The sequence below is a fragment of the Falco rusticolus genome, chromosome 1, assembly GCF_015220075.1.
Source record: "Falco rusticolus isolate bFalRus1 chromosome 1, bFalRus1.pri, whole genome shotgun sequence".
Taxonomy (NCBI): Eukaryota; Metazoa; Chordata; class Aves; order Falconiformes; family Falconidae; genus Falco; species Falco rusticolus.
This window is the reverse complement of record NC_051187.1, coordinates 36,530,757-36,556,401: the sequence shown is the minus strand read 5'-3', so window position 1 is coordinate 36,556,401 and position 25,645 is coordinate 36,530,757. Positions and strand designations below refer to the sequence as shown.

Here is a 25,645-nt window from a genome sequence, read left to right as displayed (position 1 = left end):
AGAGCAAGGACCACAGCCTCTCTTCCCAATGTACAAGTTGTATGTTTGTCCCTAAGGACATGCTCCTGGCCTTGGGCAGCTGTGCCAGGACAAGGCAGCTGCCCACCCGTCCTGCCTGCCCTCCAGGTTTCTCCAATTCCGTTAGACGACTTGATTGCTTGCACTCATTTCTCTTTTTTCTTTCTTTCTCCCATGCAGAAATCCAGCCTATCCATCAGACCTGTCTAAAAGCGGCATCCCTGCTGGTGACAGAGAGACCCCATACAGCAGGGCACCCGCCGGGCTGCCTGCAGCCAGCTCAGAGCAAAACATGCCCTGTGCAGCCTCCTGCCACGGACAGCTTGCCTTGTCCATTCCCTTTGCAGCAGTCTCCAGTCCAGGAGAGGGGTTTTTGGCTCACGGCAATTTTTGCCATCTTTTCAGTGGCTGGCAAAGAAGCAGCGGGCACATGGGGCTTTCACCTCTCCCACCAGCCCAAGCCTTTTGTTGGGGTCTGCAGCGGGTCTGCAGACAAGTTAGTTGACTTCAAACACTTAGTTGTGTACCTTTAAGACAGCCAGAAATTGTCAGGTATGTAAACAGGGTGTGAAGAATCGGAACTTAGAACCGCAGCATATGGGCACCTACAGCAACAGCAAATAGCAAACAAGAAGAAGGACACAAAAACCTATCAGGGTCTGCCACCTGTACTGTCTAAGATATATAAATAGTTTGTATAAACAATAAAGGCCATTTTATCCGAACCCAGCCACGCAGACATAGTGTTTAAGTCCACCTCGACTTGCGTCACCACAGCCTTTCACCGCTTTTCCCAACCCAGCCAGCCCACCTCTGCATTTTGGCTGTCCCAGGTTTTACTTCCCTAACAGAATGTACTGACAGCAGAGGGAAATAATCTATTGCTACCCTAATAAAAATGAGGCAGAAAAGGTCACTGGTGGGAAAGAACCCAAATATTCCTAATTTGAAGGAAGGTTAAAAACACCCTGAAACACTATAGCCATTTGGAAGAGAATGGGGTGGCTGATGGCAGCCCAGCTGCAAGGTGGGTGGTGTCCCTGTTTATTTTTGCAAACTGCCTGAACTGCTTCCCATCAGCTTTTCCCAAAGGCACAGTTGTGTTTCTGAATCCCACTGGGCTCCCGGCTGCTGGCAGTGCCTTGCAGAGCCCCACTGCCTGATGCCACCCCATCCTGCCTCCCTTCCCCGGGGGGGGCGGGGCTGGCATGTCACCACCAGTTTGTAGTGGCACCAAGGAGGCCAGTTAATTGTGCTGCACCCCCCATGCTCTGCAACAGCTTCCTTTGGGACTGGACATCACTGCTGGGGAAAGGCTTGGCAGGAGGCTTTGTACCTGGTGTCATACCACAGCCCGAGGTGGCCGTGCACGCAGGTGGCAGGATAAGGCTACTTCTCTACAGATGCCAAGGAAAATGCAAGACCAGAGAGGTCTCACAGAGCATTTCCAAGACCTGGGAGATGTGTGGGGCTCAGCAAAGACTCCTTGTGGAAGTTGTTAAAGATATGCTGTGGCCTCCAGAGCCATGGGTGAGATCCACGGGGGAGTCCTGGGGGCTTAAACCAGCCCATCCATGGGGGAATATTCCCCCCCACCCCACCCCACCTCCATCAACCCGCACAGGATTGCACTGCCCTTCCTGCCCAAGGATGGATCCTGGCACCCTTCACAGAAGATGGGGCAAAGGCACAAGGTATTTGCTGCCTCGGAGAGCAGAGCTAACTCACAAACCATCCCTATTCCTCCATTCTGGGCTGCCATGCTCAGTGCCATGGCCAAGTGCCATCTCATCAGGCCATGAAATGTGGCACTTGGTGATGCACGCTTCACTGGGAGCTGAGCCCAGCGACACCTGTCCCCCCTGGCCCTGCAGTGACATGCAGTCAGTGCGGGTTTGGTGTGCACTTGAAATCCCTTCGTGCTGGCACCTCAGCTGCTGCCCTCCCCTGCCCTCAGGCTCCTGTGTCCCAGCCAAGCTTCTCTGCCCCAGCCCCCCAGCAGTCTCCTGCCACAAAGCTTTCATCAATCATATTTTTCCCTTGCAGTAACTCATCTCAAGAGGAGAGGAAGGCAGGAAAATTGCCTTCCCAGTGACCTTCCATCTGCCGGATGCTGCCACCAGGCCATCCCCCCACCCGCAGCAGCTTTGTCCCTTGACTCTATAGGATGGGCTCCAGCAGTCCCAGCCCTTGGTGGCCTTGCCACAGCCCCTCTGCCCTTTCCAGCTGCTTTGCAAGCAGCAGCGTAAGCACAGCGTGGCTGGATCATGCTAACCAAGCCTTTTTTTTTTTTATCATTTATTTTACTTTGCACACACAGCTAGGTTGGGTGCTGGATACACCCAGCAGCCTACACAAGCAATTCGGAGGCCCCGAGCACTGACTGCGCCTGGCAGACCTGCACCGACAGCACTTCCAAGCTCAGGACAGAGTATCTGGGAAAAACAATACAGAAACTTTACTGCCTTGCCCTTTTCAGCCCTGACTGCCTGCACATTCCCATAATCTCTGCTGGCAGAAAAGGCAGGAGCGGCTCCAGCCACGAAAACAAAAGAGGTTAAAGCATCTCTGATGAGCCTGTTAGTTGTGAATGTTTCACTGGCATTAAACTGATGGATGCCCCACCTGGGGACTGGGAACATCAGCCCGTGAAAGGACACATGCTCTGTGGCAGGTGCACCGCCCTGCAGGGGAGTGGGAGAAACTGGCTTCTGCAGCCTCTTGCACCAGGGATGGTGTCATCGCTTCTCCTGAGTAACATGCTGAAAGTGCACGGACATGTGGTTGAATATCCCATCTTTCCTTTCCTTTCCCAACCTGGAGGTTTTGGCTGCACAGGAGGGGGCAGGCAGCAGGTTGGTGTCCCTGCTGTCCCACGTCTGGGCAGCTCTCTGCCACCACGGCCACCTACAATGTTCTTCTGCCCTGGGCTCTTGACCCCGGCAAGGGTGGGCTGAGCTGCTCGCAGTGTTTCAAAAATCCACCACTTTGTGCTGAGAAGCCTTTTGGCACTGGCAAAATGACCCTTTTATTTTCTCTCTTGCTCTCTGGCTTTGCTCGTCTGATTGAAAAAGAAAATGGTCAAACTGTTTGCCTGTTCCTGGAGAGGGAGGGGGCAGAAAAAAAAGGTTGTAAAGACATTTCTAAGCAAAAACTCTAGCAGATGTGTTTACGTAAAGCTCTTTGAAATATGCACTAAAAATACCTCTTCAAAATTAGGAGATGGCGAAAATTGTAAGTGCTTCCCACAAACACATGCACAAAAACACCCCATGGCAGGTTCTTTCCCCACCTGATTCAAACTGTTATTATTAGTGCAGCAGGAGCCCTGCAGTTTGTTATTGAAAATTATAATAGCAAATCACCGAGATATTTTCCCTGATTACACAGACTCCAAGCCAGTTCAATTTTAATCTTCTCCCCTCTATTTTTTTCCGTGCATCAGCAGAGGCACCAGCTGCAGAAAAGTGCGTGGTTTTCTTGAGGCATTTTAAACACAGAAGAGAAATACAATTCTGTAATATGCACTTTTCATCTGATTTTGCCAGCCGTGACTTGCCTCCCCCTCCTGCTCCCGGGAACCCTGCGTCCCGCTGCAAGCCTGTATGTGGCAGCGGCTCCTTTTGCTTCTTGGACTCCAGAAATATTTAACGACCGCTCTTATCACATCCCAGGCCAAAAAAGCAGCTTGGCTCTTTATTTTCCAGCAGTTGATTTGCTATGCATGGTTGAACCAGAACAGAGGAGCTTCCCTGATGGAGGAGGTCCCCGTAGCAGACAGCGCAGGATCAGTGCCAGATGCTTTGGGGGATACTGTGGGGTCGCAGCCCACGGGAGGGCTCTGTCCCGGGCACCAGCTGGCAGCAGCGGTGGCTCCCGCTGCACAGCGAGGGGTGGACAGCCCTGATGGAGCATAAAACTCTACGGGGGAAAGTGTGGAACATCTTTCTTAGGTAGAATCAGGCATGGGTACAAGCACAGCCTCTCCCTGCTCCCGACAGCTGGTTCTCCTCCTCTCCAGGGCCACCAGGACCCCTGTCCCCTTCCTTCCTGAGCACCCGGCCACCTTGCAGGGCTCGGCGTCACCTTCCCTCGCTGCCAGCAATCCGGGATGGCTCTGCCGACCGCCTGCCAGTGACAGCAGAGACAAACCCAAGAAATATGGCATGCGGTCGTACCGTTTCTAAAGAAAACCTGGACTGCTGCCCCATCTCAAGCGGTTTGTACAGCATCTTGTGCCTCCCACGCTGCCGGCTCGGAGGTCCCTGTGGTGCTTTGTGCCTGTCAGCACCTGCATGCTGCCAGGCTAGGCTTGTTCTCAGGGGGACAATCCTGTGCCTTTCTTGTCCTCAAATCCTCCTCCTTAGACAAACACCCTGCAGGTTCCCATGTCCGTAAAGGTGCCAGTTTTATCCTCAGTCAGAGAATAGGAAAGGAGGAGTTTTGGCTGTCCCCAGTGCCTGCAAATGCAGCCAGAAGTGCCAACATTGCCACGCTGCACCATGGCACAGCAGTCCTGCACATCCCTGATGCACATTTTGAGGGACTCTACTCTTGAGTGACCCTGACGTGGCAGGGACTGCTCTGAGGAGGGACTGGGGCCAAGAGCTTATGGTAAACCCTGCCACAACCCCACGGCTGCTCTCCTCCTGGCTGGCCACAAACTGCACTCCCAGACTTTGTCCCTGCCATCATCACCCAGGCAGCCTGGAGCAGCCATGGGGGCAGCTGCTTCCCCGTGAAGGGGGCAGAGCTGACAACTAGGCATGAGGGCAATCCTAAGAAGCTGTCATAGAGCTTGTGATTAGGAAAAGCCTGGGTCTGAGCTCAAATTTCTCATTAACCACTCACCCATGAGCAGCGCATGACAAACTCAAGCCAGGACCATGGGCTGGGAGGGAGCCCAGCAGCTGTGGGTGGGGGCTTCCCAACACAACGCTGGGAGCTAGAGGCAGAGGAGCACCAGGAGATGATGCTTAACATTTTAAGGAGGGTTTTAACAAAAAAACAAGCTGAAGGATGTCCCAGAAAAAAAATACTTTGCCACTATCTGCAATGTGGTCAGGCTGGAGAGTACCTTCATACCTGACAGGCTTCAGAGTGCCAACCACCCCCACCCCCCCGCCAGTGTCCCCTGTGCCACTGCATCACCCCAGGTTCAAGCCCAGCCCCTGCAGCAGCACCTTGCTTCAGTGCTGGCTGCCATGGATGGGGCCATGCTCATGCTCGCACTCAAGATTCCAGTCCCTTGCACATGTTAATCTGGGATCTTTAGAGATCACTATCCTCCTGGTGGGCCTGGGCTCTCACTTTAATGAGGAAGCCACCAAGCAATGGCAGGGCTGGGCCATGGGATGCCACGTCCACAGTGCTTGGTCATTACGGGTGCTCTCTGTGATGTGCCAATTCCCTCCTTTGTTCAAACCCCCATGCTGTTTGGCATGGCGAACAGCAGTGAAATAGTGTATTTGCCGATAACATAGCTCTTTAAATTTTAATCAAATAGGGGATTGTAAGCACACAGTTACCCAGAGCTCCTGGGAGCGCTGAGATCACTTTAAAAATGAATTAGTAATAAGGCATGTTGGAGGCAGCAAGGAGACGGCAGGATTCACTTGAAGCAGCAATGCTCCCTTTGCCGCTCACATAAAGCTTTTTCCTCCTCTCCCTTAATTGGCTTTTTTTTTTAATTGCCACTGAAAGAAGAGAGGAAACACATTGGAGGTCCCAATACTCAGATAACTCCAGAAAACCAACCTGTCCACACAGCTGCCACCCGCCTGCGGAGCTGCCCTGGGAACAACTCTGGGTGACAGGGAGAGCACAGGGAAGACTGCTGCCCTATCGATCCAGGCTGGGGACGGGGACACTCAGGTCACTGCACCCCATTAATAAACCACCTCCTGAGCCACCCTGTGTGCCAGGACACAGGTATGCCAGCCTGCCTGCAGCTGGTGAACAGCAATGTCAAGGGCTCAGCTTGAAATGACTCTGACGTTAAAAAATGCTCAAGCCCTACCAGGACAGACCCACGGGTGCATCCCAATAGGTGTCCCCAACCTGGGTGTCCAGGGGCATCACCCATGCAGGGCGGAGCTGGTGCCACTCTGCCCCGTGGGGCTGCCAGACTTAGAGGAGCTGAGGATAACATTTTCTGCCAACCCCCCGTGCACCTGTGAGCAGCAGCCAGTCTGCCTGGGGGGTCAGGTGAGTGGGGGTCCCTGGACACCCTCCTGTCTGGGACTTGTCTCCTGAACATCCATCCCACCGTGATGCCCAGGGCCACACTGCCAGGGCCACGTGGCGCCACGAGGAGCAGGTGTCCCCTCGGGCAGCAATTAGCTCCTGTGGAAGGGAATTCAGCAACAGATTTCTCCTGCTGGAGACACAAGCCTGCAAAGTTCCCAGCCCAGGAAGGGAGGGGGCAAGTGGGCTTTAACCCCCCTGCTACATGCTGCCAGGGGCTTTTTATGGTGAGAAGCGCGCTTTGTCTCCCTGTATTGCATCTGCTATGTCAGCTGAGCTGGGAAATTCCTGAATTGCAGCTTCCATGGGTGGGGAGGGTTTGGTTTGACTCCAATCCTCCTTCCTCATAACACCCCTGGTCCCATGGGAAACCTTAGTGGTCTTGCTAGCTGCCCAGGGAGGACTGGTGAGGGGGTTTTAAGTTAAGGAGAGTTTCTGGGAGGTAAGACGGGGCCTTTTCTCCTCCCACTGTGCTCCAAGGAGGGAGAGGTTGGTATGGCTGTGCTGTCCCTGCCTCATGATGAGCACTGAGGTGCTCGGTGCTGCAGCACCCAGGGCTCTTTGGAGGTCAAAGCCAGAAAGAAACCTCCCTCTCCACTGCCAGGTCTTGTCCCCAACTATTCACACCACCCTGCAACTCTGAACATTGTTTTAAATCATCCAAAAAAGAAAGGGGAGATATTTGTCGTCTTGCTGCTCCCTAGGGAGAAGGTTTGGAGGATGCAGGTGGGTCCATGGGCTCCTGGGCCGTGTGGAACACCCTGCCAGGAAGGGCTGGATAGAATCATTTCGCTTTTTGGCACATCCATCTTTAATTGGGTGTAATAATAATTTTATTGCTTGCCCGGATTTGTGAGGCTGAACTAATATTTGTAAAATGCTTTGCTATCCTGAGCTGAAAGGCAATCTAGAACGACAAAGCCCCGGTGCTATTCACATTCAGATAATCCAGAATTATTCATAAACAAAATCAAGATTATGCAAATATATTCATTAGTTCTCAGAATACCTCCAGGAAAATAGAGGAATTAGTTTTGTTAACAATTATATATTATGTAAGTGTGTGTCTAAACACGCACAGACTCGCACGCTATCGATGCTGGGACACATTCAGCTGGGACTCATCCCGGAATCTCAGAGCGCTGGAGGACGAGGGCTTGGCCTGTGCAAAGCAGCCATCTCAACATTCTGATGTCTCACGGCAAGTGACAGCACCCAGTGCAGACCCCTGTGCCCACCCCCCTGGTCCTGCTGGCTGCTCTTCTGCTGCAACAGCAGAGGCACCCCAATTGTCCCCTCCACACACATCACAGATAGCCCACACATGAAAACCATCACCTTATTCTAACCAAAACAGCCTTTCCTACCCAAATGAGGATTTTTATGGTACATGCAGGGCTAGGAGGCTGTGAAGGTGGGATCTGGATGCAGCCCCCTCACTCAGGACCTGCCCTTTTTGACCTGCAAGAGCCCTCGCCCCGATGCAAGCTTGTGTCCAGCTTGGCTTTCCACAGTGCAACGCGACCGTCTGTCCAGGGTGTGCTGGGAAACAGGAGATAAAGGTGCGCTGAAAAAACTGCATGGTTTAATTAATGCCACATGCCTTTCACTCCATAGGTTGTGTGGATTGTTAATTATTTTTATAAAGAAAATAATTAGTCCCAATCAAGGCAGAAGCTCTCCAGAATTACAGCTCATTAACTGCTCTCACATTTTTCTGTTCTATAAAAAGTCATGTGGTGCTGATGAAAATTATAGACCCTTGGAATCAGCATTAAATACAAATTCAGACAGTGTTACCATCCTATTACCATCAACTGCATCAACTCAGCTTCGGTAATTGCAGCTGGAGATGAAGGGCAGGGATTTCTGCTCTATACAATCTCTGAAAACAAGCACTCTGCCCATTAGTTTGCCGGAAACAATGTGACACCAAGCTCCAACTCAGCTAAGTACATCCCTGAGGAGACGACAACCACAAAGGAGAAAGGGGAAAGCAAGGCGGCTTTGCTGGGGATGGGAAGATGAGGGTTGCTCAGGTTCAGTTCATGTCTGATTGGAAGTGGGGCCGCGTCTGCGCAGAGCAGGGGGGACCATGTGGGTCTGGCACTCGTCTACATTAGGAAGGTGAACCAGACAATGATGTGGCAAATCTGTCCTAAGGGTTGTGGTAGCAAAGCCACCAGTCCAGGGGATGGAAAGAGCAAGGAAATGCAGAGGGGGACAAGAAGCAATCTTTAAGCAGTGGGATTATCCTCATGGGACATGGGGAAAGTAAGACACAGAGGGATGCTCTTGTCAGGGATGCAGGAGCATCCCCAAGCATCTCCCTCTGGACTGCCCTGGTCTAGGCACCATGCTGGGGCTGGCTCTATTGAACGCCACAGAGGCTTCACTCAAAGCTTAATTGAAAGAAATCACAGCACGTTAAAGGGAGTTCAGGTCAAATCAATACCAATGCGGTGGGGAGGGCGAGCAGGGGGAGCAGGGCGGTGGCCGTGTCCCAGTGCTGGCTCTGCAGGCAGGGTGCAGGCTGTGGCCACAGGCTTCGCTGCCTGCTTTCCTGCTGTGGAAAGGCAAGGTGAGACCCGCCGTGTCCTCTGCCCTGTGCAGGACAAACCTGGCAGCAGCACAGAGTGAGGGTTGGCAGCAACAGCCCGTGGTGGGGAGGGAGCAGGCGAGCTGCAGGTCCTTGGGATCCTGCTTTTCAGTTTTCATTAATCAGGGATGAATTTGCCTTCGGTGGCATTCGCAGCCCAGCAGAGCCAGCAGCCAGCTCTTTGGCCCACAAGCCTCCACTGCAAAATTAACCCACCCATCTCCGTGGTGGCAGCTCCCACGCTGATGACCTGCATCCTTGTAGGGATGGGTTCTGGGGAGCCCCCAAGGGCAATGTGGTAGTAACCACTGCCACAAGGCAATAAATACTGGGAGCCAAACCTGCTGCTGGCACATGCTGCTGGTGGTGTGCCTTTAGCTCTGTCCCTAGGGTGCTGAGTTGCTCCATGCTCACAGCAAGGGTGGGGTTGGGGGCCTGGCCACCGGGCACAGCCACATGGCTCCAGCACACCCGAGGGCAGGGATGTGCCTGGAGCATGAAACGGTTGCATCTGCTAGCCTGGACTCTCCAAAACATCCCCCAAACCCTCCAAAATATCCAAAAGACATCCTTTACTTGCAATGGCTCCTGAACTATACCTGGGAAATGTTTGGCAGAGCATAAGGACCAGTCCAAAATTGTGCCAACAACTTCTCCAGCTATCGGACAGAACAGGCCACCGAGTCCCTACGTCTGGCAATGCCCTGGGATCCAGGGGGAAGGTGCAGCCAACATGTCCTGTGTCCTGCCGAGCTCAACACTGCACAGGGACCCCCTGGGCAGCAAGGGTCCAGGGACACTGGGCCAGAGGAGGTCACATCCATCCTCGATTAGGAGGCACAGCCTCCTTGATTAGGGCCATCAGTCCGTGCACCCCGGCAGGTCAGGCTGCAAAACGCCCAGTCTCAGTGATGAACAGCAGCTCCTTCTGTTCCTCCTCTGCCGGCAGTGCCCACCCAGACCCCACTGCACCCCCCTCTCCCCAGCGCGCATTGTCCGCCTGCCGCTCCGCTCCGGTGGCCCGGCACCATCGCCCTTCATTATTAACTCGGCCAACGCGTGGCTGATGGGCGGACAAAGGCAGTGATGGGGCGGATGGCTGCGGCAGACAGATAACCACGGAGCCTGCCCCACGCAGCAGGGGAAACACGGGCACCGAGTTGCTTTGGGTTGCTTTTTTTCCTGCACGGTGCTATCTTGGAGTTTTTTGGCAGATAAAAACATCATCCCTTGGAAGAAGCAGCGCTGAACCCGCTTGTCTTGCTTCTCCTCATCATAACAAACCTGGCTGGGTTCTGATCAAAGCAGGGGGGATTTGAATGGGGCAAATGCTTTACAGGCAATAGGTTCCCAGAATTAAGCCACCAACCTCAGAGGTAAGTCAGCCCAAAGCCCTAACTGCCTTCCCCATGGCCATGGCCACGGCCACTCTGCCAGAGGAGGGCTGCTCTGCTGGCTGCAGACAATGGAGCGGTGGAGAATAAGTTATGATATATTTATATGCTATTATACATTGGTGATATGTATGCACTGCTTTGGCAGGCAGTTGGTTATACAGCAGCTCCAGCTGACCCACAGATTAATTCAGCAGGTGGTCTTTAACTGTGAAATCTCACTTAATGCAAAAATATTTCTCTTGCTGGGCAATAGCTAATTCTTCATCCTGACAATAATGTAGCTAAAATCACAGCCTCTCACCCCGCTCTATTCTGGTCGTACCCCAACACATACACTCCCTAGCACACATGGGCTCAGAAACAAATTCAATACGACCAGCCCATTACCAAAGTACCGTCAAGTTACCTCGCTGCTGGAATTTGGTGTTAGTGGCAGAGAAAACCCCTTTTCTCATCATGCCCTGTGGGTCTCGGAGCATTTTCAGCCACCTGCACGCGAGATGGGCATCTGACCCCAACCCCAGAATCCAACAGCGTGAAAGTCTTTACAGCCTCTGCCAGCATGTCTCAGCCTCCCCTGCCCCCAGGGATGGGAGCAGAGAGCAGAGCAACCCCACAGACAGCAGGACCCTGCCCACACTGCCTGTGACCCCTCTGCCCACCCAAGCACCCACTTGGCACAAATGAGGAGATGCCTTCCCCAGTGCCCCCAACTTCCACCTCTCCCCACCCCCACCCCCCGCAAAGCCCCTGGCTGGGGCTGGGTGACAGAAGCAGCTGTTTCTTCTTTAATTACAAGACATAAATTAAACATGAAGTGTTAAACAGGTCATCAGTGAAGCGGTTAGCCCCAACCTCCCTGCTTCCAGACTGGGCATCCATCTCAGCTGGCCTGAAATACCAACAAAGTTTTAAAGTGATCTTTTTTCCCCACCTTTTTTTTTTTTTTTAAGCCCTTCCTGCAGTTCCCACTGCACTGGCAGGGAAAGTGCTCCCGCTGCATGTGAAAAAATCTGCTATTTTTAAACTCCCAGTGTTCGTCAGCGCTTTCGGCTTGAGTGGCTGATGGAGAAGCCAGTTTTGCAGCACCCAGCATCCTGCGAAGTGTTGCATGGCTTTAATGCAGGTGGGATTTGTTGGCCTGGGTCAGGCTTTGCAACGATGAAGAGGTTTCAGTGGCCGCAGGGAGAAAAGGAGGGAAAAAAAAAAAAAAAAAAGAGAGAGAAAAGGAAAGGGTGGTCATGCATGAAATTATTGCATTTCAGTGATGCGGGGTTTGCATTTGATAAGTTCATCTTATAGAAAAATGGATGCATGGAAAGGTCCAGCCACCAGATCCAGAGATGCAGGAAGGGATAGTAATGGGGCTGAGCAGAGAAGGGCTCAGCTCCAGCCATGGCCCTCACAAAGGAGAAATCTCCCAATCCTGGGACTCCCCCCATGCAGCAAGAGCAGGGTCTGCAGAGCCCCTTACTGGGGACAAACTGCAGCAGGATGGGCTGCCCCGGGTGGTGGAGGCAGGATGGTGACAGCAAGGAGACAAGAGTGGCCACAGGACCCAGTGGTGTGCAGAAGCTCCTTAGCAACCCCTAGCATCAGGGTCATCACTGCTTTTTATTATTTAAGGCCTCACAGCCCTAAATATTTATTAGTTGGACATCAAGGGAGGATGTGAATGAGTGCATGGGGTTTCAGAGCCCTGCTCTCCTGCCTTGCCGGGGACAGGAGGCAAGCAGGGATGGAGGCTGGCCTGAGCTGGGCAGGGATGGTCCCGGCCCCACAAGACCCTAAACTGCCACATTTTGCTCTTGCCTGTTGCTCTGCACTTCAGCTCCTCTGTGAAACAGCCTCATCCAAGTGCTGGGACAGTCCTGAGCCTGGCAGGGAGGGGACCCCACAGCCCCCCAAGTGCAGCCCCCCAAGGCGCTGGACCCAGCGGCCAGGGCTGTGCTCACAAATCTGGCATCCACAGCTGAGCCCCTGCAGCATCTTCAGACCTGGGGCCTACAACGTTTCCCCCTGCCCTTCTAGTTTCCAGTCCTCTGTGGTGCTGGTCTGGGGACAACCTTCAGCCCTGTGGCCACTTTTGGGAGCTTTTAGGTGAAGATGACAAAACCCCACATGACCGCAGCATGGACACAGTGGGGAGATGCAGCACCTTTGGGGGTACCCCAGTGGCTCTAAGAAAGCCCAGTCCATGAACTTGGGTTTGCTACAGGGGCTTCCAAAGGCCCTTTCCCTCGTTCCTTATGTGCCTGTACATCCTTGCATGCTGGGGCACAGCATGCCTAGCTAAAGCACCCATGGGTGCTGAGCCCAGCTGTGCCACCTGGCACTCGCTGCATCCCACCCAACCCTGGCAGGAACCTCCCTGGCACACTGATGGGACCACCGCTCTGGGGACAGAGCTGTCCCCCACCCCAGCAGGGAGGCTAGCAGGGATACAGTCTCCAGCACCAGTCCAGTGGAGAAACAAATAGATGGGGCTGGGGGAAAGGATGATGATGATGATGAAGGCTCTACAAGCAGCAGCGAGGGGGTCTTGTGGGCATCCTCAGCTCTTCCCCTTGCTCAACCACCCCCAGCCTCTCAGCAGCTCCCGAGCTACCTAATTAGTTCTCCCGGCTTCCACAGCGTCCAGCTGGAGCCGGAGGGCAGGGACAGACAAAAGCCTCCCTATTGACAGCCCCTCTGAGGAAGGGGCTTTTCTTCTCCCCCTCTGCTTTTCTTTTTAAGCCCTTCTCCCCCCGCTTGGGCTGGGGCCACAGGCTCATTAGCACTTGGGCTCGTTGGGAGCAGGAGGGGAGCAGATGGCAGCCAGGCGGCTGGCGCAGCCGGCCCTGCCGCCGCCTCCTCCCGCAGAGCAGATGCCCGACCAACAAGGGGGAGGATTAACGGGAGTGGGGGGCCATCAGCACAGCAGGACTGCCAGCGCGTGCTCCCTCCCCAGCAGCACACCCTGACACTGATGCCCAAGGGCTTCCAGCCCGCTGGGGATGAGTAGGAATCAGGGCCACCAAGATGTAGCCAGGAAGCCAGAGGTTGGGATGGGGGATAGCTGGTCTGCAGTCCATCAGGGACTCGCTGCTGGGCCATAAATCACTGCAAAGGCTGGGGGGGGGGGGGAATTGCAGCCACCTTCTGCCCCCACTGAGGGTACTGTGACCCCCTGGCACTGAAGCACGATGGCTGTTCCTGCTTGGTCCCAGCATAGCCGGTGGACACACACTGCCACCCTTGCCCCAGCGGGTTTGCAGCAGCACTGCCCAGATCCGTCTATTGAGATGATCCGCGATAGCAAAGCAGGCAGTGAAACTGCACTTAATCCCACTTCAGCAACACACTCCTGCCTCCCCCTCCATGCACCGTGCATCCCAGGGGATTAAGGGTTAAAGCACAAATCCCCTGCGCTGCCCTGATGTGACCCACTTAGACCATCTGGCAGTGAGGGTAGCAGGAACCTCCTTTCCCCCAGCACTGCTGGTGCTCACCCGACATCACCGGCTGCCCCAGGAGCTTGCTTTTCACTTAGAAGTGGATTTTGGCTGAGTTTCAGCCACAATGCTGTGGCTGGGGGTGTGCGAACAGGGAACCCAAACACCCCCAAAAGCACCCTGCAAGCCCCTGGACTGCCACCAGCTCCGGGTCCCAGGGGCACCCTGGAGCATCTCCCAGCCTGGTTGTCCCCGACAGCCACAGGTTCCCCAGCAGAAAGGTGCTGATGAAATATGCAGCAGCACTGGGAGAAGGTAGGCTGCCGAGCGAAGGGGCTCCCAGCCGCCGCGCTGTGGCTGAGGTCATGGCCAGGGAAGAGATGCAGGCAAAAGCCCAGCCAAGAGGGGGGAAAGGGGATCCCCGCTGTGGGGCCGAGGCTACAATGTGGCAGTAATGCCCATGCCCACAGGCTGGGCAGAGACTGATGGCACCTTGTCATGGGAGGTTTAAAGAGCATTTTCTAGTCACAAGAGCTGAAGCCCCTCACAGGGGGGCCTTGCAGCACCCTTATGGACCAGCGAGAGGGAGCGAGGGCACCCTGGCTCAGCAGAGGGGCTTGGGGCAGGGTGGGGGACCCTGTCCCTCATCCTATCCATCCCCAGCCCACTGGGCGCACAGACTCCTCAAATCCCACCCTGGAATATTGCATGCACGGGAGAAACCTGCTTGCAAATGCAAGCACGAGGGCAGCCCCAACCCAGCCTCCCCATACCACCGAGTCCCTCATCCCCAGCTGCAAAAGCACAGCCCCGGACTGCACGACAAAGCCCCACCAAGCCCTGCTGGGGAAAGGTTAATTGGAAAAGCCCCTTTCCCCATCACCTCGCTTTTTCCTTTCATGCTGCAAACTGGTCAATAATCCATTTACTTTGGCAGAGCCCTGCTCTGGGTGCAAAGCTGTGTCAGGGGACAGAGTACATGCGCCCCCCCCCCCCCCCCCCCCCCAGCCCCAGCAGGACCAGGAGGGAAAAGATTAATGTATTCTTTTGTTCCAGGATGAGCCATGGGTTTAGCAGAGATTTAACCCTCCAAACCTCCCAGAGAGCTTGATGAGAATTTAGATGGAAGAGGCTTTATCTCCAAGACCAGCAGCAAGGTGGTGGCGAGGGGTGGGGTACAGGGCAGAGCCAGCTAGAAGTGGGGGGAAAATGGAAAAAAGTAAAAAATCACCTTCTGGCCTGGGGAACCCCACTGCTGCCCCACAAGGATTTAGGATAGAGCCCTTAGCCATGCCCAGGGCACCCTGAAGGGATGGATATGGGCTATGCCCACTGTGGGAGCTCCCAGCAGGACCCCTATGCCACAGCTGAGCTCCACGAGGGCACAGGCTCAGCCAGCAAAACTGTTGGAGAGATGGGCAGTGCTGGCCCAGAAACTATGCCATCACCTCCACTGCTGTGGGAAGCGTGGGGCTGGATCCAGGGCAGAGATCTGCAGTGTTTGCAGAGGACCAGCTGTCAAGTGTGGGAGAAAACAGAAATCCAGATGGTCATCTTAATTTTTCATTTGGCTAACTGGTCTCCCCATTTCCTGCTCGCTGGCACCACAGTCATTTGCTCTTAAATTAGCTGGGAGTATTGTCAGGGAAGAAAGGCCGATCTGAGCAGCAACACATCAAAACCTTCAGAAAAAACAAACCCAGAGCAGAGCCGGGCACTGAGACGGCTGCAAGAGGAGCTGCTGCAAGCCCTGGGGCCGTTCTCCCCACAGCTGAGGAGCAGGAGCCAGCTCTGGCTCTGGCCATGGTGGAGGCTCAGGGTGCTGGGGACATGGCTGTGCACTCCAAAGGGGACCTGCTGCAAGGCCCCTGGGGATGTGAGATCTGGCATCTCATAGGTGTGATCCTACCAGGACAGCAGCCTCTGGCTCCCTGCAGTGTCCTGCGTGGTGCAAGCCGAGCTGGTAGCCCTGATGAGAGGAGCCAGGGACCACGGTGTCTCTTCTCCCCCAGCATTTGGCTTCAGCCCCCCGAGTGGCCCCTCCGTGGCACAGGGGCAGGGGCGAGTGCAGCAAGGGCCCCCCAGACCCCAGGGAGAGCCCTGCTGGGGCTGATCCCGCTCAACACCTGTAGCAGTGGCTGCGGTGCAGATGGCAGCACCGTGGGGAATATCCCCTGGCCCTGACTGGTGGCACACGCTGCGAGGAGACAAAAGGAGCTGGGCTGCACCGACACAGGGACCTGGCAGCATCATGCCCAGCTGCACAGACCACATCCCGGCTTGGGGACCCTGTTGTGCAGGATCTGCCAGTGCCAAGGCGCAAAATGCAGCAAAGCTGAGCTGACAGGTCCGGTTTGCCATGTGCCGAGAGCTCCTGACCCCTACACAGACAGTTCTTCTCCTACCAGAGCTGGCATTGCCAGCGAAATGGAGAGGCACGCGCGTTCGTTAACTTTTTAATGGAGCTGCAAACGCCCCGAGCTGTGATGCTCAGCCCAACCAGGATGTCCATGGCAATCCAACTTGCTGTTTAGAGCCCTGCATCATTCCTGGTCCTCAGGCCTGCTGTATTTCCCCCGTGCCCTAATTTGTTGCCATATTACATCTCCCACCGTGAGATATTCAAGCAGCACGGCTCACTCCGGCACATTCAGGCTGGAGAGAGTGTGTGTGAGCCAGCACCCAGCCCGCTGACAGCCCCTTCGGGTATCCACTGTAGCCCAACACAGAGGAGGAGAAAGGCATGGTGGTTCCTCTCCCCCACAAAGCTGAAGCCCGTGGAAGCGATATTCTCCTTTGGAAGCCTAAGCCGTGCCTTTCCCAGTTTCCTACCCTGACTAATGGCAATTGGAGAGATCAGAAGAATTCATACTCGGGCAGCTGGGCTGCAGGGGCAGAAGTGACCCCCACATCGCATGAGCGGCGGAACCCCCATTCATGAGCAGCAGGACCCCCGTCCCCATCACCGCTGTGGCTCACAGCCTTTGCTGGCATGGGAGGCAGCCGGAACAGCTCGCTCCCTGTGAGCTCTCTGCTTTTTAGTCCAGGCTGGACCCCTGACACCCAGCCCGCCGCAGATCAAGCCCCTCTCCTCTACAGACCCATCACTTTCATGAAACTTTGGTGTTTTCCCCACACCAGATGGGGAGCAGCCAGCAGTGGAAATACAGAGCAAAGAGAGAGGAGAACCAGCAAAACCCTCCTTTCCTTATAAAAACAGTGTCAAGAGGATATTTTTAACCAATATTGAGACAGCAAAATCAAACTGGTCTAAATTAGAGAGCGGATTGTTGTGGGGAAGCCGCACAGATCCTTGCCCATGCGACAGCCCAGCTGAGCGGCTCGGTGGGTACAAGCAGCCCCCTCACCCCATTTCACAGGTTTTGGCCATTGCTTTGCCTCTGGCAATCTTGGGGACACTGGCCTCCCCGGGAGCAGGGGGACAGGGCACGCAGGCACCAGATGTGCCAAGATGAGACTGCTCAGCTTTGGGAGCTGGGGGACACCAGCTGCAGAGCTGTCCCAGTCCTTGGGCAGCCAGAGCCTCCGGGCTGCATGGCCCTGGGGTGCATTAGCTCCCCCACTGCACTGCTCCCTTCCCCAGGCATCGCCTTCCCAAGGGTGCCTGGTGAAGGAGTGATGCAGAGACCAGACGACCAGCAGAACAACACAGCCCAGGGGTCTGCAGAGCAGTGATGGAGGTGGCTACACTTACTGGTTGATGACCCCCACCACTGCCCGCCTCCCCCCCACCCCCCACCCCCACCCCCGAGCCCTAGCTAGAGCTTTCCAGGAGCCCACACTGTTCGCCTCGGGGGGCAGCCAGCTTCCACGCTTCAAGCACCACCAAGCCAAAGTTTCCCGAGCCTGCTCCCCTCCAGCACAGCACCTGCCTAGGGAGGGGGCCCAGCCACCCCCCACCCCCCCAGTCACCCCAGGTCCCCCAGCTTCTCACTGGGGGCAGGAGGAGGAGACACTGCAGACCCTCCTAACGGGGGGTACTCAGTGAGGGTGGGGAGAAGGCTCAGGGTGGTACAACCCTCAGCCGGAGGTGGGATCCGGGGGTGTCCCTGAGCCCACCGCCCGTACCCCAGCAGCCCTTACCTGGACAGCGGCTTGCGGGCCGTGATGCTGGCCACAATGATGCTCTCGGGTCGTGGGGTGGCAACGGCTTTGAAGGTGCCTCGCCAGAACTTCTCGAAGAGCTGCTTCTCGCCCTGCTGCACGCTGGCCATGGCCCCCGCCCGCCCGGCCCCCGGGCCCCGCCGCTCTCCGCGGTGCTGAGCGCTACATCCCCGCCCGCCCCGCTCGCTGCCGGCAGCCCGGCCCGCCGCTGCCCCGGCTGGCGGGGAGCTGTGCGGCCCGGCCGCCCCCGCCTCCCGTTTTGTGCCGGCGAGGCGGGGAGAGGGGCCGGGCCCCGCCGCCGACCCCTCCCTGGTACCGCCTCCCGCGGCGGCGGCGCCCGGGGCCGCGGCGAGCCCGGCCGGCGGCAGCAGGGCAGCTCCGCGGGGGTCCTGGCCGCCCTCCTCGGGCTGGATTCACTCTTCCCCCCGTGGGAAACACCGGCTGGTCGCCCCGCAGCAGCCGGTTCGGGGGGGCCAGGACCCTCCGGGCAGGTGTGCCGCCCGTGCTGACAGACCCCGTCCCTCCCCGGGGTCTTCAGCCCCCAGGACCCCTCGTGCTCCATCCCCGCCATCACCTTCCCCAGCCGCGGAGCCACCTGAGCTCGCTGCGGGGCCGCGGGCACCCCCATGCCTTGCCCTTTGCGAGGCACAACCCCCCCAGGGCAGAGCACCAGCCTGGGCCCCCACAAGCCCTCTGACCCCCAACACAGGCTGCTGGGGGCTTCTGTGTTTGCCCAGTCCCGGCTGCTGGCCCAGGGCAAGGCGGAGGGAGAGCCTAGAGTACCAGCTGGGATGGCCGAGGGAGAAAGCAGCAGGAGGCCATGGAGACCTCTCTGTAACTGGTCCATACTGAGATCCATATGGGGAGGAAATTTGGGAAGAAACCCCTTCTTCCCCCCCCTTTCCATTTAACAGGCACTGCTGGAGTGGAGGGACGGGGCACGCTGTTTCTTGGCCCCAGCAGTGGGGTTGGGCAGCAGCAGGCTGGGAAACCCTGCAGTGGGGTCCCAACCAGCTCAGAAAACAGTTCCTCACCTTCCAGGACAGGATTTGACCTGCCAGGACCAAGCACATGAGGAAGGAGAGGGAAAGGCTGGGGCAGCACAAGTGCAGCGGTGCGATTTCCCTTAGCCTCTGCACCGAGTACAATAAAAACGTCTTTAGGAGAAAATCCTTCTACTAGAGGCTTTGAAGCGCAAGTAAAAGCTGGTGACCTTGGATGAATGAGACTCTCTCTATTGTGCCTTGGAAACCCGCATGATACATTTATGTAAGCAACGGGGGGATAATGGAGCCAGGAACAATAGGTGGTGGGAGCTGAGAAAGAATGGAAATCACGGAGAAACTTAATCGCTTTCTTGCAATAAATGCAAAATTAGCAGAAGGCTTATTCTGACAGCATTGTCTGTCGAACTCCTCCTTCCCTTTTTGCTTTCTTCTCCCACTGCCAGGGTTCTGCCCCGCTGGTACCTGGGGGCAGGCAGCCCTGAGCTGCATCCCCAAGCCAAGAGCTGCAAAGCAAGAGCCTCGGTGGCACGCGCTGGCCGGCAGCGGCGGCCTTTGTGCTGCGAGGCCACGAACGGCTGGAGACGGATGCTGGGGAAGTGGCAGCAGTGGGAGCAGGCATGGAGCCAGCAGGGCTTTATAGAAATGCTGTCAGCTCTGCCAGACATTGCCTAAAAAGCCTGATAGGAAAGGACGACATTCATGCACGGCAGAGATGCTCGCTGGGAGGCTGCTCCCCCCGGGACACCACGCAGAGGCGACAGGCACTGTGCTCGGCTCAGGAAAGGCCAGCGGTGAGCTACAGCCCTGCTCTAGCCCAGGGCACATTGCACATGCCATGGACAGGAGATGTCGGAGTGGGGACCCTCCAGGGACTGCCACGGCTAGCAAATGGCAGGACAGAACAGAAGGAACAGGGAAAGGGGCTTGGGAGGTCTAGAGTAGCCACGCTGCAGAAGCACAGCTGGGGGAGGGTGCAGACAGCACCCATAGCAGACACAGCGAGCACCCACCAGCAGGAGCCCTCACCCACCCCCCCATCGCCCTTCTCCTGCAGATGGGCAGGGACAGGCGCTCACCACCCAAGCAAATCCCAGCTTGGATTTCCTCTGGCCCTTCCAGCCTTTCCCATAACAGCCTATTCATTAGGAGCCCGATTCCCTTCCGAGCACATTAAACTCATCAAAGAGAGATCAGGTACAAGTACGCACGTGCCCTGGTCTTGCTCTGTTTTGTTGGCAAGTGACCCAAACACAGGGTCAGGGTTAGGCAGGAGCCCTGCCGGCATGGTCAGCCCAGCCCTCTGCTTGTGGCTCATTAACCAAACACCCTGCAAAGCATCAGCCCTTGCATCTCCCTGGGCTCTGCCGGAGGACTTTGACCACCCTGAGCTGCAGCTGGGGTCCTCAGTGCACCCCAGGGCTTTTCACCCCCTTCCACCATCAATCGTGGAACAGCTCTGAACACCCGAACGTTAACTACCAAATAAAAGGAATAATAAATGTTTTCACTATTAAATTAGCAGCACGGGTGGCGTGTGGGCAGGAGGAAGGATGTGATCATTACAACAAGAACCCTCTCTCCTGGCATACCTTGTGGAAACATCAGTGAGCCAATTAAGCAATTGGCTCAGTTAACGGAGGCTCCTAGGAATAGACTTCCCTGCTATAGAATAACTGCGCTGTAATAAATTGTCTCATAAATAAACAGCCTGAAAAAGCATTACAAGATACCCAGAAAAAGCACTATATCATAAGCAGAAGTGATACCATACATTTCTAGCATATCTATTAGCCCGTGGCATTGCCAATGCTTGCCCAAACCTGAGCCCCCTGTGAGGAGCCCTGGGGCTGGTGCCATGGGGCAGAGGGAGCCCCCCTGCCCTCCCTGCCCCGAGCCCTCGGGGTGGTCACGGCCATACTCTGGAAACAGCATCCTCAGAGCCCCAGCAGATGCTGGCCACCCTGTGGGCCTGCTGTCTGCCAGCAGCATGCGGCCGGCAGCTCCTCTCCCTGTGGGCACTGCAATAAATGCTATGCCGGGTTATTTACAGCCCCAGTGATAACGTGGGGCTCTGCCAGGTTCCAATGCTTGCACCCGAACGGGTGCAAGGAACCGTAGCAAAGAGAGTGAGTCCTGGGATGGGAAGAGGGAAACTAGGACTTGGAGGATAGCTGCACGATTTCCTGCAAAGCAAAAAAAAACCCCAACCCAACCAAAAAACCCACAACAAAATCCCCACAAAAAAAACCAAACAAAAAAGCCCCTCTTTCTTAGAGAGCTCTTCTTCCGTGATTTGGTGTTGTTTTTTTTTAATGACACAAAGGGCTGAGCCTGTGCTTCCCCCACCCTGCACAGGGGGGCTGCAAACAAGGCTGCCAGGCCCCCAGCACCACCAGCTTTGCCCCGTTCCACAGCCCTGTAACCGCCCCCACCACACAATTAGACACCCAGCACCCACTCAACCCACAACCCCCCCTTCTGGGGCCTGAACCCCCCTGGGAAACCTGAGAGGGACCTACCTGGCTCAGAGGTAGGCGGGGATGCTCAGGACCCCCAGCCCTGCCTTCTCCTGCTTTATCCTCTCCCACATTTAAAGGGTCCGATGTCCCCATCCACTCCCACCCCCCGGCTTTGATTCTGGGGGTGATGGAGAAAAGAGAGCGGTCCCTGCTCTGCGTGAACACTTGCTGTGGGTGTTCAGCCGCTGTCAAGGAGGACGAGTTTTGGGGCCAAGGGAAGAAGTGATCAGCGGGGAGAAGCTTTGTGTGCTCAATAGGTACCCGAGGGGAGGGAAAGGAGAAAATGTGTTTAACTAGGATTAAAATTTAATCTGTTTCCCCTAGTAGAGAGAAGAAAGCTGGGTTTGTCCTGGAGCTGCACAGATATTTTACTATCAATGTTGAGGCTGGTCGTTGGGGTTTTTTTTCTTATTTGGCTTGCAGCTGGTGGGAAGAGCCGGAGCCTGGTTTTGCCCAAACTGCCCCATTCCCACCTCCACGCAGAGCTGGCGTGTGCCGCTCCACCCATTCCCCAGCCAAACAGGTTTACTGCAAATGCAGAAAATCAATAATTATCTTTGGAAGTATTCATTATCACTCAAGAGTCAATAAACAAAGGCTCTGAGTGCCCTCTGTTCACAGCACTTCAGAAGCACCTACCAATTATTCCCTTGACTAAGCCAGCCCTGCCTGGCAGGAGGGGGGGTTCTCCACCACATGCTGCAAGACGGCTGCCTGCTTCGGCCAGGGAGGAGGAGGAGGAGGTGGAGGAGGAGGAGGAGGAGGAGGAGGAGAAGGAAGAAGGGTTTGCTTAAAATAACTGAGATGTGAACCTGCAAGGTGATGTATGGCTCTGCTTGGGATGCTGTGGCAAATGCAGATGTGTGCTGAGAGGGTCCAGCCATGGGGCTGCGCAGGCGGAGGGGCTAGGAGGTGCTCAGCGGGGCTGGATCCAAGCTGCTTTTCCCAAGAAAGGCAGGGTGGGGCAGGGAAGCAGCAACAGCTGTGGGACAAAGTGCAGCGCTTGCCGAGCTGGAGAAAGCACTTGGAGGGTGATAGGTGGCCAAGCAGCCCCATGCTGCCGCCAGAGCATCTTTAACTCAGTAAATGCATTTTGCAGAGTCAAACCATTGCAAGAGGGCGTGAATCATCTTTCTGGTGGGAAATAACTGATCTATGGCTCTTTTTGCTGCTCCTGGCTGGCCCCGCTGCCCGCCTCCTCCCTTGGGGAGGGAGGAGGGAAACCTGTGGGCTTGGGGTGTAAAAACCACCAGGATGGGAGCAGGACCAGCACAGGGTGTTAACCCCAGGATGCAGGACACCCCCATCCAGGCCCTGGCTGCCTCATAGCAGTCCCAAGATGCCTCTCCATCATTTCCAGACGGACACCAGCGACCTGCTGAGCCCCTGCGTCCCCTTCCCCAGGGATACCCACAGCAGCAGGATCAAGCATCTCCCACCCTGGCTTTCTGTGCCTGCTTTGCCATCGGCAGGAGAGGGCTTTGCAGCTCGCCCACCCGTGCACCTGCTCCAACAAAAGCACTTTTTCCTTCCTGCTCCCCTACTGAAGCCGCCCAGCCCCTGATATTTAGGCAGCGCAAGATGAAAAGGCACGGGGACAGATAAGTGCGAGCGTTCACAGGCAAAACCATTTGCAGCTGCTGGAAAGAGCGGAATGAAAAGGCAGGAGCAGAGGGGAAGCAGGAAAACCAGACCATGGCCTTTTCTTCTCTGGCTCTAAAGAAGCTCCGGAGTGGGAAGGGGGATGGAGGGATGGAAATGAAAATACCATTTTTCCCCTCTGAGCCACAGCAGCCGTGGCGGCGAGCTGGCCCCCGGGGACCATGCGGCAAAGCCACGCAGCCGCTGCTGCTCTCCAAGTGCCACTGCCGAAAGGTCAAATGCAGCTGCTGGAGGGGGACAGAGCCTGCAGCCGCACGTGTCTGGGCAGGAGAGGCAGGGCCCAGCTTGCCAGCCTGGGAGCAGATGGAGGAAAGCCCCTTGCTGGGCTGCAGTGGCCAGGGGCAGCCCCCAACTGCAGGCAGAGGGTTCCAGTGCCCCAAGGATGCAACCCAAGAGATGGGAAGAGCAAAACACAGGGCTGCCCTCCTCTTCAGTGCCTTCCTTGGCTGGCAATTAGCAGCCTCCAATCACACAAATAGCACCATTGTCTGTTGGGGTAATTACTAACTAATGAAAGGGAGGCAACTGGGCTGGCTCCTAGCCTCCAGCTCAGGGTCTGGCAAGAGGGGGTAGTTCGGGATGCCCAACACAGGTTTGGGCTGCAGAGCTGGGAGGCATCAGGTTTTTGCCTCTAGCTTGGGGAGGGTGGGATGGGTCAGACCAGGATGTACGTCCTCCTCCAAGCTGGCACCTGGATGTTCCCATTTCTGGCTTGCTGCAGGCCCTGGAGCCAGCCCAGCAGAGCCAGCTCCTGCCCCCTTCATCCAGCACCTCCCTGTGCCTGGCTGCACCTCACTGCACTGAGCCCATGAGCCAAACCGGGGCAGGAGGAGGTTTGGTTTCCCCGGGCTGCTCAGGCTTTAAGAACCCCCTGGGCTCAGCCCCCCTCAGCTGTCCTCAGCCACCCCAGCTACAACAGCCCATCTCCCTGGGGGAGCTGAGGTCTGGACCAGGTGGGAGAGGGACAAGGTACAATCCCCACCCGTTCAGTTTGGGCTCAGACCTCAAAACTCATTTCACACCACGAGCCCCCCAGCCCAAGCCCACCAGGGATGGGGAAGATGCTGCCCACAAACTAGAGCTGCCCACAAACCCAAAGCTATTTAACTAAATCTAGTTAAAACAAAACTTTGGGGTACGCTGATGGGACAAGCAGTTTAACTCCATGCAATCCCCCCTCACTGGGGTTTTTTCTCTTGCTTTTTCCCGCTGCCTTATTGTGCTGGGACAGCAGCAGCCATGAGCAGAGGAGCCCTGTTCTGCCTCCTCAGCCCTCGCCACGCAGGGCTGCCCACGCTGTAGGGGAGTGAAGCAGGAGGGAGCAAAGTGCTGTGTTCTGGCTTTTATAGACTATTACTTATAATGGAGAGGAACAAAAATACTGTAAAATAAAGCACTTGAGGGCGTCAGCCTAAGCGTTAAATAGGCTTCTGCTAAAAAGCTGCTTCGATGAAAAAGCTTCCTGACTTGGATCGGAGGCATTACCCTGCTTGTGAGAAAGCTGGAGCTTTGATAAAGCCGGGGGGACAGGCAGCACCATCCTGGGAAAAGGGCTCTCATGCTCCTCTGGGGGTGCAGGATGCTTCTCCTGGGGCACAGGATGCTCTTCCTGGGGTGCGGGATGCTCCCTGCTCCAATCCCTCCCACCAGCCGCTTATAGGTGCCTCAGGAGAGCACCCAGTCCCCTAAATTTTAAGCTTCCCTTCCCATCCCATCCCTGTGGAGCAGTGCTGCCCCTGCAAAACATGTGGAACATTTTGCCATGTTAATAGGCATCGCAACTGCTAATGTGTAAACTTTTACTGCTCTGGAGAACAAATGGGGAGTTTGGGGAGCAGACACTTCCCATTAAGACACACTAATGAAATGTGAAAATGTTTTACTGTGCTGTAATTTTATATATTTTCGAACACAGCCGCAGCTGCAGCACTGTTCCATTTGTGGCTAATTTAAGCACCAATTAAACCAGGCTAAATTGTAGCCAAGTACGCTGCAGGAACTGATGTGACAAGGGACGTGTCCAGGAGCCCCAAATCTCCCTGACCTTGCTGTCACAGTTTGAGCTGGTCTGCAAGATGGATCAAGAGCCACTGGCTCCTGGCCCTCACCAAAAGGTCATGGCAGGCCCCCGAGGACAGGGAGATTTGCTGGCTGGGGCGACGTGAGGGCCCCATGCCTCCCACGGGCTCCAGAGCAGTTGGGGGCATCTGCAGGTGCCCAGCTCTCGGAGAGGTCCTCTTCCCTGCTGGCTGCAGTCAGGAGCTCAGATGAGGCCAGGGCTGTGGCAAACTCTTCCCACTCAGCCAGGGACTCCCACTCCCCCTTGCAGGAGCCACGATGTCCTTCCCGGGGCATCTCCTCAGACCCCCATGGCCCAGCTAACACTGGCGCTGTCATTGCATGCTGCACCCTGCACATCACTGAAGCTCCTGCTCACCCCAGATGCCTGCTGGGGAAGCCAATTCATCTCAGAAAAAAACCCCTCATTTTTCTGAATAATGCAGGAGCTGGTGGGATTTTGTTCTTCCTCTTGGATAAAGGAAGGAACAAACTAAAGGCTGTGTCGTGCCTGCTGGCCTCACCTCCATAGCATCCTGAGTGGGGCTGGTGGCTGCGCAGGGGGGTCCCAGCTCCCTTT

General features: G+C 55.9%; 1 protein-coding gene across 4 annotated transcripts in view; it reads right to left on the bottom strand.

Annotated features, from left to right (window-relative positions):
• Nucleotides 1–18,006, bottom strand: part of SRRM4 (serine/arginine repetitive matrix 4) — a 50,070-nt gene extending 32,064 nt beyond the window's left edge. For all 4 annotated transcript variants that reach the window (XM_037392792.1, XM_037392877.1, XM_037392955.1 and 1 more), the window contains exon 1: nucleotides 17,799–18,006. In XM_037392792.1, the coding sequence (XP_037248689.1) occupies nucleotides 17,799–17,929 (131 nt within the window). In that variant the 5' untranslated portion in view covers nucleotides 17,930–18,006. The remainder of the gene's footprint in view (nucleotides 1–17,798) is intronic.
• Nucleotides 18,007–25,645: the final 7,639 nt, after the last annotated feature.